At 46.7% G+C, this 13227-nt stretch overlaps 1 protein-coding gene across 1 annotated transcript in view; it reads left to right on the top strand.

Moving 5' to 3' along the window:
* LOC144328326 (basement membrane-specific heparan sulfate proteoglycan core protein-like) overlaps positions 1-13227 on the top strand; it is a 150260-nt gene that overhangs the window by 44236 nt on the left and 92797 nt on the right. Inside the window, exons 23-30 of the mRNA XM_077931004.1 lie at positions 1724-1903; positions 3714-3832; positions 7101-7212; positions 7359-7472; positions 9374-9501; positions 9602-9688; positions 11482-11531; positions 11850-11935. Of these exons, the coding sequence (XP_077787130.1) occupies positions 1724-1903; positions 3714-3832; positions 7101-7212; positions 7359-7472; positions 9374-9501; positions 9602-9688; positions 11482-11531; positions 11850-11935 (876 nt within the window). The remainder of the gene's footprint in view (positions 1-1723; positions 1904-3713; positions 3833-7100; positions 7213-7358; positions 7473-9373; positions 9502-9601; positions 9689-11481; positions 11532-11849; positions 11936-13227) is intronic.

The following is a 13227-nucleotide window of genomic DNA, read 5'->3' as shown; positions in this document are numbered from 1 at the left end:
GATGAGTGCCGTGTTATAAGAAAAAAACCTGCTCTTTCCCCCTTATGGGGTACCCAAGAGCCCATATAGAGTCCTCTTTTTAGGTTCTCTATTGGTAGGAGAAAATAACAGAGGCCAACCAGAGAATATTGAGAAGCAAGGCAGCTAGTAAGCCTGATCTTTATTAAACATGTTGCAACAGGGGGAGAAGACCTCAAGCACAGGCGTGCAAGCCCTTATATAGACTTTTTAAATTGCCCACCTTCAAACTCCAGACCAACCCCAGAAACATCATACATACATCACAGAAGGGGTGGTTCTAAAACAGAATCCTGAGTGTGTTGTTTATCTCCTGTCTGGAAAGTTAAAGGTCAAGGGACCCCTGACAGTTAAGTCTAGTCGCGGATGACTCTGGAATTGCGGTGTTCATCTCGCTTTACTGGCCGGGGGAGCCGGTGTACAGCTTCTGGGTCATGTAGCAGCATGACTAAGCCGCTTCTGGCGAACCAGAGTAGCGCACGGAAACGCTGTTTACCTTCCCACCGGAGCGGTACTTATTTATCTACTTGCACTTTGAGGTGCTTTCGAACTGCTAGGTGGGCAGGAGCTGGGACCGAGCAACGGGAGAGCTCACGTCGCAGGGATTCGAACCACCGACCTTCTGATTGGCAAGCCCTAGGCTCAGTGGTTTAGATCACAGTGCCAACCATTATTTGGGTTTTGGCCACTCTTTTGTTGTTATAACTACTTAATTCATGAATCTAGGTCACAGGCTCACACCCTGTTCATGTCTTGAATGTGCCCTTAAGACAGGATGTGTGAGCACAGGATTTGTGAGCAAAGAGACAATGGGGAGATTTCCCATTTTGACCTTGAAGAGAAACATTTGAGGTCAATTTGTTCAGGACCTTTTCTGTGGGGTTTCAGACATGTAGTTTATATGTACAGTTATGGACATTTTTTAAAAAAATATATATGACCTTAACATTCTTATAACAGCCGCAACCCCATAGTTGCCTTTGACTGGACTCAACCGTTCAGGGGTCTTTTACATTTACCTTTACCCTGCCTGGCAGCAGCACTCCATGATCTTTCCCAGACCTGCCTGAAGATGTTGCCAGGCATTCACCTGGGACATTCTGCCCACAATGGAGATGCTCTACCAATAAGCTGTGGTCATTCTCCTAAAGTCCTATTTATTTCATAGTGTATGCCATTTGACTGTTAAAATGAAACATAGCCCAAACATCAAAGTGGTTTCTAGTCCTCATGATTCTGACTAAAGATTCTAATCCTTATTGGTCTGACTAAAGAGTTGATTTGAATGGAAACATGGGAAGTTGCTATTATTTACTATGATTTTAAAGTACATACAGATCCTGGTGGTTTTTTTACTATGGTCTTCAGAGCGAACTGTTTGGAACATCTAGCTCAGGACTGTTAACTGGCAACAGCTCTCTGGGATTTTGGGGCTAGGGAGGCATTACCTGCTGCCAGAATTTGAACCCAGGACCTAGTAGAGCCGAAGCAGGTGCTCTACTCACTGAGCTATACAGCCTCTTCCCCAATGAATGGCCTGTGGTGGCCTGTCCTTCGCTGGAGGTTTTTAAGCAGAAATTGGTGTGCCATTTGTCGGCGATGCTTTAGCTGAGGGTTGGGCTAGATGAGCCTTGGGGGTCCCCTTCCAAACTCTGTGGTTCTGCGGAATGGCTCTGACGCTGCCCCTCTGTGCCTCTCTCTCCAGGTGACCTCCTACGGCGGAGAACTGCGCTACACCATCACCCATGACACCTTCCCTGGCTCCCCGGCGCTGCGTGGCCAACCTGATGTTCTGCTGCGGGGGAACGAGATCTTCCTGGAGCATGTTGCTGAAACGAGTCCCCTGCCTGGCTCGCCCACTACGTTCACCGTGCCCTTCCGGGAGGTGAGGCATATAGCGCTTCGGGCTCCTTGGTCGGCGGGTGGACGTGCAGCCGTAGAAGGAGCCAGGCCTTTGGTCCATCTTGCTCAGTATTGCCTGCACTGACTGGCAGCAGCTCTCCAGGATTTCAGGCAGTGGGTGTCTGAGCTTTAAAGCCCTAAAGGGCCTTGGTCCAGTATACCTGAAGGAGCGTCTACACCCCCATCGTTCTGCCCGGACACTGAGGTCCTGCTCTGAGGGCCTTCTGGCGGTTCCCTTGCTGTGAGGAGCCAAGTTAAAGGGAACCAGGCAGAGGGCCTTCTTGGTGGTGGCACCTGCCCTGTGGAACGTCCTCCCATCAGATGTCAAGGAAATAAGCAACTATCTGACTTTTAGAAGACATCTGAAGGCAGCCCTGTTTAGGGAAGTTTTTAATGTTTGATGTTTTATCGTGTTTTTAATACAGTGGTACCTCGGGTTACATACGTTTCAGGTTACATACTCTTCAGGTTACAGACTCCGCTAACCCAGAAATAGTACCTTGGGTTAAGAACTTTGCTTCAGGATAAGAACAGAAATCGTGCTCCGGCGGTGCAGCGGCAGCAGGAGGCCCCATTAGCTAAAGTGGTGCTTCAGGTTAAGAACAGTTTCAGGTTAAGAACGTACCTCCAGAACGATTTAAGTATGTAACCAGAGGTACCACTGTATTCTGTTGGGAGCCGCCCAGAGATCCAGCCACATGGGCCGGGTATAAATAATAATAATAATAATAATAATAATAATAATAATTATTATTATTATTATTATTATTATTATTATTATTATCATCATCATCATCATTATCATCATACTTGGAGATGCTGCCACCAGGGATTGCTCCTGGAACCTTCTGCATGCAAAGCAGGTGATCTACCACTGAACTGAAGCCCTAGTCTAAGGGTTTAGTCCTCATGGCCCTTCCCCATCATTTTGTCATGAGAATTCCTAGCCAGCCTGGAATGAGTGTTTTAGTTCCTAGTGAAAGCTATAGAACCTTCTGACAGCTGTCCCTGGTTCCTCAGAGGACCCTATTTTTTCTGCACCCAGGAAAGGACCTTACTGACTTAGTGAGGTGGCAGCTTTGCAAATAAAATGGTACCTTGGTTCTCAAACTTAATCTGTTCCAAAACCAAAGCGTTCCAAAACCAAGGCACACTTTCCCATAGAAAGTAATGCAGAATGGATTAATCCGTTCCAGACTTTTAAAAACAACTTCTGAAACAGCCATTTAACATGAATTTTACTTTCTAACGAGACCACTGATCCATAAAATGAAAGCAATAATTAATGTACTGTACTATAAAATAAATAAGACAGTATTGTAGATGATAAAAATGAAAATTAATTTTTTTCTTACCTGCACCAATGATAGTCATTGTTTGGATGGGGGGCTTTTATCCATTTCCGCAGTCACACAATTAATCAATCAATCAATCAATCAATCAATCAATCACTAGCTGAACTGGGTTCCACACAGTCACAAAAAACAAGTGAACCGAAAAAGCCTCAAAAACAAAAATGCAAAATAATTAGCAAGTACAAAAGCGCCAAACTTAATCTGCTCTGGAAGTCGGTTTGACTTCCGAAATGTTCGAAACGAAGGTGCAGCTTTTGATTGGTGCAGGCGCCCCGGAAACAATAGCCGACAGCTGCATCGGATGTCCGGCTTCCGAAAAATATTCGGAAACCAGGACACTTCTGGGCTTTTGGCGTTTGGGAGCCAAGGTGTTTGAGAACCAAGGTACCACTGTATGAGGAAGCACAAACCTCACCCTCCTGCTGCCATTCCTTTCAGCAAGCCTGGCGCCGCGCAGACGGCCAGAAAGCCACCCGTGAGCACCTCCTGATGGCCCTGGCTGACATTGACGTTTTCATGATCCGAGCCTCCTACTCTGACCGGCAGGCGGAGAGCAGGTAAAAAGGGGTCTGTGTCCCTGACCAGCAAATGGGACCAATGGGGAATGATGCTGGTCTGCGCCAGATAGGAGCTGGGAGCCCAGGGGATTCTGGGAAGGCCAGCTTCTGGGGACTAGGTAGGGTGGAAGGATCCATGGGTGGTAGAAGGTTGGTGAGTGGGAAAGATATATTTTGAAGATTTGCAGAAGATTGGAACAAATATGCAAACTATTTGAAGAGCAATTGTAATCAACAAATTACACTAGTGGGACTACAAGAAGCTTTGTAAGGAGGAATATATGAAATATCGCAAAGAAGATAAAGATGAAAGATATTAGTTATGATACTTAAATGTAATAGTGAAAGTAAAACATGTAAACTAAGTGGAAAAGATGGGGAAATTTTCAGATGTGATTGACGAAAGTCTAAAAAACTGTATAAGATATAAAAGCATGTTTTATAATTGTTGAAAATGATATGTTTCTATATAGAGATATCGGTATAGATGTAGATGTAGATATAGATTTATATATAGTGGCGACTTAATAGGTGTGGGTTTTTTGTGGTTAAAATGTCTTGGTATTTTAGTATAAAATACATGAAGTGTTTTGAGAAACTGGTGCGCCGTCACATTATTTCCTGTCTTCCATCAACTTTTGACAACTACCAGTTTGCATACAGGGCAAATAGATCCACAGAAGACGCTATCAACACCACTCTCCATGCTGCTCTGTCCCATCTGGAGCAGCCGGGGAGTTATGTGAGGCTGCTGTTTGTGGATTTTAGCTCTGCTTTTAACACTATCCTCCCCCATAGACTGGTGTCCAAGCTAGAGGCGATTGGACTCTCCAACTCCACCTGTCTCTGGGTTTTGGATTTTTTGTCAGAACGTTCTCAGAGGGTTAGAGTAGGGTCACATATGTCCACAGCCCTTAGCCTTAACACCGGCTCACCACAGGGTTGTGTGTTGAGTCCCCTGCTCTATGCTCTCTATACGTATGACTGTACAGCCATCTATTCCAGCAACAAAATCATCAAGTTTGCTGATGACACTACGGTGGTAGGGCTCATTTCAGGAGGGGATGAGTCCGCCTATCGGGACGAGGTGGAGCGGCTCTGTGTTTGGTGTGGAGAGAACAATCTGGCTCTTAATACGGCTAAGACCAAGGAATTGGTGGTGGATTACAGGAAAAAAAAGGCGGACATTCAGCCCTTGTATATCAACGGGGAACGGGTGGAGAGGGTGGCGGAATTCAGGTTTTTGGGAGTAACTATCGATCAGGGCATGACTTGGAGCGCAAATACCACTGCTCTGGTGAAGAAGGCCCAGCAGAGAATTTATTTCCTCAGACTTTTAAAGAAGAACAATCTGAGTGAGAGACTGCTGGTGTCCTTCTACCGAGGCTCCATAGAGAGCATTCTTACATACTGTATTTGTGCTTGGTTCTCCAGTTGTACAGCTAGGGAGAGGAAGGTGCTCCAGAAGGTCATAACCACAGCCCAAAGGATTATTGGTCATCCTCTCCCATCTTTGGAAGAACTGTACGGTTCCCGTTGTCTTAGGAAAGCAAATAACATCCTGCAGGATTCATCTCACCCGGGACACAGTCTGTTTGCACTACTGCCTTCTGGCAGGAGATATAGAAACATCAAGTCAAAGACAAATAGACTGAAAAACAGTTTCTATCCAAGAGCTGTGGCCTTTTTGAATGCTGTAACTCGATAGTGTGACCTGGGAGTTTGATGGGTGTTGGTGTGGGTGTGGCTGGAATGTGGTTTGTTTGGTTGTTGTTGTTGTTTTGCTTTTGTTGTTTTAAGGGATGGCATCCAATTTCGTTGCACTTGTGCAATGTTGCACTTGTGTAATGACAATAAAGAATCTATTCTATTCTATTCTATTCTATAAACTTACATTTCTAACCCAAAAGGCTTCCATGGGGATCACAGAATTAGAAGGGACCCCCAAAAGTCATCTGGTCCATTTTAGTATTAAGTGCTATATAAATGTACCAAATAGAAAGGGTGGCAAGGAATAAAGAGGTTTAAAAAGAGAATTCCCTGGATGCCAAGATCCAGGTTTGGGACAAGTACTCTTTGGTGAGAGAACCCCAGCAGAGATTTAAAATCACAAAACGCAGCAAAGCATGGAAATGTATGTTGGCCAATGGATTATTGTAACCAGAACGTCCAACACAGCTTCCGCTTGAGTGCATGAATCTCTTGCAACCAATTGGAATCCACGCCTTGGTTGTTGAACGTTTTGGAAGTCAAACGGTCGTCCGGAATGGATTATGTGTGACAACCGAGGTTTGACTGTATTCAATAAACATTTTCAAATCTTCTTTAAACGTACATTCATCTTGTTCTCGCATTCTGTATGTTAAGTCTGCAAGCTGCGCATATTCTGTCAGCCGTTGCCATTCTTCTTTGCTTGGGACGTCTCTCATTTTCCATTTGGGGGCTAACAAAACACGGGCCGCAGTACAGTCGTACGTTGGAAGTGAAACGGAATCCATTCAACTTCCAAAGCGTATGGAAGCCAAAGAGCGGCTTCTGATTGGCAGCAGGAAGTTCCTGCAGCCAATCGGAAGCCGTGCCGAATGTTTGGCTTCCGAAAATTGTTTGAAAACTGGATCACTCACTTCTGGGTTTCAATCATTCGGGAGCTGATGTCTTCGGGAGCCAAGGCATTTGAGATCCAAGGTACGACTGTACAGCCATACCTCGGGTTACAGATGCTTCAGGTTGGCGTTTTCAGGTTGTGCACTGCGCTGAACCCGGAAGTACCGGAGCAAGTTACTTCCGGGTTTGTGCAGAAGTGCTAAATCGCGCTTTGCACATGCACAGAAGCGCTGAATCGCAACCCACACGTGCGCAGACGTGGTGCTGTGGGTTGTGAACCCCACACGGATCACGTTCGCAACCCAAGCGTCCACTGTAGTAGCATACATAAACAACCTATTTTGACACCTGGGAATTTCAGTCTGAATTATCCCCAACAGAAAGGACTCTGGTTTAGGGGGAGGGGGGAGTACTATTAAACATTTTTCGCAATTCGTTATGGATCATTTCCCAATACTTTTACCCTTTTACAAGTCCGCCACATGTGAAGGAATGTTCCCTCCGCCTCTTTGCATCTCCAGCACGTATCTGATTCAGTCTTACGCCTCTTGGCAAGCCTACTTGGAGTTAAATACCATCTGTGAATCATTTTCATGTCGTTCTCCTTCAAAGAATAACATGGGGCAGAGCCTTTTCGCTATCTGTGACCTCTTCCTCCTTGCAGGATCTCTGGCATCCACATGGACGTGGCAGTGCCACACACCACGGGACTGAGCCCAGCCCTGGAAGTCGAGGACTGCACTTGCCCGCCAGGATATCGCGGCCCCTCCTGCCAGGCGAGTGGAGCGCTAAGTCACATCTAAGTCCGACTCGGAGTAGAACCTCGGGGTTCTCAAGTCAACGGGCACAGTGGGGTTGGGGGCTGATCCCTACACCACACCCTATTGTTGAGCCGAGCCCTGCCTCCCTCTCTCTCCCCTAGGATTGTGACATCGGCTACACACGCACCACCAGTGGCCTCTACTTGGGGACCTGCGAACGCTGCGACTGCAACCAGCACACCGCCGAGTGTGACGCTGAGACCGGAGACTGCCAGGTGAGACTTCCTGGGGCGGGTTGGTGTGGAGGGGAGCAGCTCCTCACTGGCCACACCTGTGTGGGCTCCTGTAGTAGCAGGGTGGTTTGGGGAGGTCCTGGGTGAGGTGGGAAAGGTGGTTGGGGAAACCCAGCCAGATGGGTGGTATATAAATAAATTATCATCAACAACAACAACTTTATTTTACAATGGTACCTCGGGTTAAGAACTTAATTCGTTCTGGAGGTCCATTCTTAACCTGAAACTGTTCTCAACCTGAGGTACCACTTTAGCTAATGGGGCCTCCCGCCACCGCGCGATTTCTGTTCTCATCCTGAAGCAAAGTTCTTAACCTGAGGTACTATTTATGGGTTAGCGGAGTCTGTAACCTGAAGCGTCTGTAACCTGAAGCGTCTGTAAGCCAAGTTACCACTGTATTGATTACAGTCATACCTCAGGTTGAAGTAGCTTCGGTTTGAGCATTTTGAGGTTACGCTCCGCGGCGACCCGGAAGTAACGGAATGCGTTATTTCCAGGTTTTGTGGCTCGCGCATGCGCAGATGCTCAAAATGATGTCACTCGCATGCGCGGAAGCGGCGAATTGCGACCCGCAGACACGGGTTGCTTTCGCTTCAGGATGGGAACGGGGCTCCGGAACGGATCCCGTTCGCAGCCAGAGGTACCACTTTATTAATAATAATAATAATAATAAATTTTATTTATATCCCGCCCTCCCCAGCAAAGCCAGGCTTAGGGTGGCTAACAACAATAAAATAGTACAACATTCTAAAATCATTTCATTATAAAATTAATTCAAATCAAATTGATGGCAACCATTAGGCTAAAGTTCTGTGAAGATTGCCGAAGGAGGGAGTCAGGCTGCGCCCTGACCAAAGGCCTGGTGGAACAGCTCTGTCTTGCAGGCCCTGCAGAAAGATGTCAAGTCCCACAGGGCCCTAGTCTCTTGTGACAGAGCGGTCCACCAGATTGGAGCCACAGCCGAAAAAGCCCTGGCTCTGGTTGAGGCCAGCCTAACCTCTCTGTGGCCTGGGACCTTCAGGATGTTTTTGTTTGAAGACCGTAAGTTCCTCTGTGGGACATACCAGGAGAGGCGGTCCCGTAGGTACGAGGGTCCTAGGCAGTATAGGGCTTTAAAGGTTAAAACCAGCACCTTAAACCTGATCCTGTACTCCACCGGGAGCCAGTGCAGCTGGTATAGCACCGGGTGAATGTGATCTCGCAGTGAAGACCTCGTAAGGAGTCTCGCCACAGCATTTTGCACCCGCTGGAGTTTCTGGATCAGTCTCAAGGGCAGCCCCACGTAGAGCGAGTTACAATAATCCAGTCTGGAGGTGACCGTCACGTGGATCACAGTGGCTAGGTCAGGGCGAGAGAGGTAAGGAGCCAACTGCTTAGCTTGGCGGAGATGAAAAAATGCCGCCTTTGTTATAGCTGCAATCTGCGCCTCCATGGAAAGGGAAGTGTCGAAGATTACACCCAAACTCTTAACGGACGGTGCTGGCACTAATTGCACCCCCGCAAGAGATGGGAATTGCCCCTCCAATCCCATATCGCCCCGTCCCAGCCAGAGGACCTCTGTCTTCGAAGGATTTAACTTCAACCGGCTCCCATGTAACTATCCAGCCACAGCTTCCAGACATCTGGTCAGTGTGTCTGGGGCCGAGTCAGGATGGCCATCCATCAACAGATAGAGTTGGGTGTCATCACCATACTGATGGCAGCCCAGCTCAAAACTCCAGACAAGCTGGGCGAAGGGGCGCATAAAGATGTTGAAAAGCATCAGGGAGAGTATCGCACCCTGAAGCACTCCACACACCAAGGAGTGGCGCGATGACAATCCCCCCAATTATTATTATTATTATTATTATTATTATTATTATCATCATCATCATCATCCACAGGCCTGCCAGCACAACACAGAAGGACAGCGGTGTGAGCGCTGCCAGCCAGGTTTCTTTGGTGATGCCAGGCGTGGGACCCCCGGAGACTGCCAACCCTGCCCATGCTACGGACCCTATTCTGCTAGCCAGTAGGTACCGCCTGCCAGCCGTTCTGCCTTCCTCTTCCCCCCTTTTGAGCGAGGGGTGGTTTCTCTCGGCTGCTAACTTCCCACCCTTCTCTTCTCCCAGGCCTGCCAAGACCTGCTTTGTGGACACAGACGGGCAGCCCACCTGCGACTCCTGCGCCCCGGGCTACATCGGGCGCCAGTGCGAAAGGTAGGATGGCCGTGATGACTCTGCCAGGGAGGGGTGTAAGAATGAGCCCTCAGGCTGGAGGGGGGGAGAGAAATTGCCCACTCCTGGTGTGATTGGAGGGCGGGTGCCTTCTTCCTCTCGAAAATCCAGCTGGAGCTCAGTAGGCAAGGAACTCTTGGGCTATGGTGGGCGAGAACCTCCTCCCACCAGGAAGGTGGGACCATGGTCTGCTTCACTCTCTTTCACTCGCAGGGTTGTTGTGAGGATCAAATGGGGGGTTCTGACTTTCAGAGAAGTTGTTATGCCGACAGACCATTGCTTAAAACTTTTTTTTAATGATGATTAAAAATTTGTTTCCTTGGTTTTTCAAATTAAAATTTTACAGACATATATCAAACATAAATCACAAAAACAAGATCCCAAGGAATCTCCTGGACTTCCCTCCTCCCCTTTGTGGGTGCTACTTTTAATCTAGGCCTAGGACCCACGTACCTCCAGGACTGCCTCTCCTGGTATGCCCCGCGGAGGACCTGAAAGTCCACAAATGACAACATTTTCGAGGTCCCAAGTCGCAAGGTGGCTAGGGCCAGGGCCTTTTCAGTACTGGCCCTGACTTTGTGGAACGCTCTGTCACAAGAGACTTGACATCTTTCTGCAGGGTCTACAAGACAGAGCTCTTCTGCCTGGCCTTTGGTTTGGACTCAGTCTGACCCTTATGTTCCCACCCCCTCCTTTATGGTTTTGATCTATGGGCTGCTCTTAAAATGAGGCTGCATTTTAAATTGCATTTTAACCTGTGCTTTAAATTGGTTTGTTTTTTTCCTATTATGTTTTTACTGTAATTTTACTGGTGTTAGTCGCCCTGAGCCTGACTCTGGCCGGGGAGGGCGGGGTATAAATAAAAATTATTATTATTATTATTATTATTATTATTATTATTATTATTATTATTATTTATTTTATCATCCTCATCATTTCCTCCTGCATCTTTTGTGATAATCCAAATCTTTTACCTCTCCATTGTGTCCAAAATTCACCATTAAGCTACAAGTGATACTCCAATCCTACTAACGATTTTAACCATTTACAATGGTCTTTAAGATAAGTTATAAAATTTCCCCCTTCCTTATTACATTTTTGGTCTTCCTGATTTCTGATTCTTCTGGTCATTTTGGCCGTCTTGGCATAATCCATCAGCTTGATCTGCTATTCTTCTCTGGTAGGAACTTTATCTTCTTTCCATCTCTGGGACAATAGCATCCGTATAGAGGTTCTCCGCCGAGCGAAAATGGAAGCAAAAATCTTAAGATATCAGAGATTAGGAACCGCATAGAGGCAGAAGGAAGTCATTAAATAAATCACGGGAATAAAACCAGAGACTAGGCATAGATAAGAAAGTGAGAGTTGCGAGGAAAAAGGGATAACATGAAGAGAAAACCAATCCTTCCTGGAAAGATGTGTTTATAACAATGGCATCGACGGTTTGTATTTCTTAAATTACTGTATGTTTTTGACAAGATATGTTGTTTAACATTCTTTCTATTCTCTTTTTCTTTCTTTTCTTTTTTCTTTCCCCCCCTTTATAACAGAATATTGTGTCTCATTATGTGTAACTCCTAATGTGCAAATAAAAATTATTTTTTTTTAAAAAGGGGGGGAGAACATACTCTCTTGCTCCCGGCAGCCAGGGAGGTGAACTTCGGTCCTTCTGAGCCTGGAAGGTGGTGGTGGGGGACGATGGGCTGAAGCAGACCCTCAGACTTTGGCCCCTGCTCCTTTCATCCCCTTAACTCATCCCTCTTCTCTTGGGCCAGGTGTGCGCCAGGCTACGTGGGCAACCCCAGCCGGGGGCAACCGTGCACAGGTGAGTCCAGCTCCTGGGGCAAAGGGAGCCGTCTGCCAACAGAGAAACCAGGTTTCCGCAGCCAAGCGAACTTCGATCGTTTCTGGCATCCCATGAAAAGCCTCCCAGGAGGATTTGATTGTCGCAGCCTCCGGTGTTTTGGACTTCCAGCTCCCAAGCCGGGAGGCTGAGGAGTGTTGTAGCTCAAAATATCTGGGCTGGCGAGGGCGGAATCAAAGCCTTGGGGCGGGTGGAAGGGGAAATAGTCTCACTCTTGCACCTGCCAAGTACCCACTGTCCTCAGCAGTTCCCTTCCACTTCTCCCCCCCCCCCCCCCAGCTACAGATCATGGCACCCGATGCCACTGCGACCCACATGGAAGCATCAGCAGCCATTGTGATGCCAGCGGGCAGTGCCAGTGTAAGGTAAGGCAGGAGGGGGGAAGCACCCATCGTTGTGTGCATTCCCTCCCCAGCTCAGAAACCCGTTTCCTTTTTTTTATTCTTATTATTATTTTCAAGTTTTCATTATTAACATCATTCGAACTTAAATTCAACAATATTTATACAGTTGTGTGGTTCCCTGAACCCCCATACTTCCCTCCTCTCCCTTCTGGTTTTCCACAGATACATTTTAAAAAAAAAATTAACCACATCTAATTCATATATCCAACTTTGATTAAATCCTTATTTATTTATTCCTTTACCTATTAAAAAATTACAAGTGCTGCTAACATCTTTAAATCTTTACATTGTTCCTTAATGTACTCTATAAAATTTACACCATTCTTTTTTAAGTTTACTGTCATCTTGGTGTCTGATCTTCCTAGTCATTTTCTCCATTTTGGCATAGTCCCTCATTTTCACTATCCACTCTTCCTTGGCTGCTGTTTCCTCTTCCTTCCATCTCTGGGCAAACAGTATTCTTGCAGCTGTTTTTGCATACATTAACAGTCTTTTAAAGTCCTTTGGTATTTCTTCTCCTTTGATGCCTATCAAAGAAGCTTTTGGTTGTTGTTGTTTTTTACAAAAGTTAAACATTTTTTTCAGTTCATTACATACTATTTCCCAGAATGCTCTGGCCCTTTTGCACGTCCACCACACGTGGTAGAACGTGCCTTCATTCACTTTGCACTTCCAACATACGTTGGTGGCGTTTTTGTACATTTTCGCTAATCTTGTGGGAGTCAAATGCCATCGGTACATCATTTTCATATAATTTTCTTTCAACGAACAGCATAGGGTGAACTTCAAATAAATCTTGAGAGACTTTGTCAAAAATGTTGTTGGAATGGGAAATGAGAGATGAAGAGCAAAAAAGCAGGAATGAATCATTGGGCAAAAGGTGTAGGGTATAATATAGATTACAAGGGACGCGGGTGGCGCTGTGGTCTAAACCACAGAGCCTAGGACTTGCCGATTAAAAGGTTGGCGGTTCAAATCCCCACAACGGGGTGAGCTCCTGTTGCTCGGTCCCTGCTCCTGCCAACCTAGCAGTTCAAAAGCACGTCAAAGTGCAAGTAGATAAATAGGGACCGCTCTGGCAGGAAGGTAAACGGCGTTTCCGTGCGCTGCTCTGGTTCGCCAGAAGCGGCTTAGTCATGCTGGCCACATGACCCAGAAGCTGTACGCTGGCTCCCTCGGCCAGTAAAGCGAGATGAGCGCCGCAACCCCAGAGTCGGCCATGACTGGACCTAATGGTCAGGGGTCCCTTTCTA

Source organism: Podarcis muralis, chromosome 7 (genome assembly GCF_964188315.1).
Source record: "Podarcis muralis chromosome 7, rPodMur119.hap1.1, whole genome shotgun sequence".
Lineage (NCBI taxonomy): Eukaryota > Metazoa > Chordata > Lepidosauria > Squamata > Lacertidae > Podarcis > Podarcis muralis.
The sequence above is the reverse complement of the archived record's forward strand: the minus strand, read 5'-3'. Positions and strand labels throughout refer to the sequence as shown.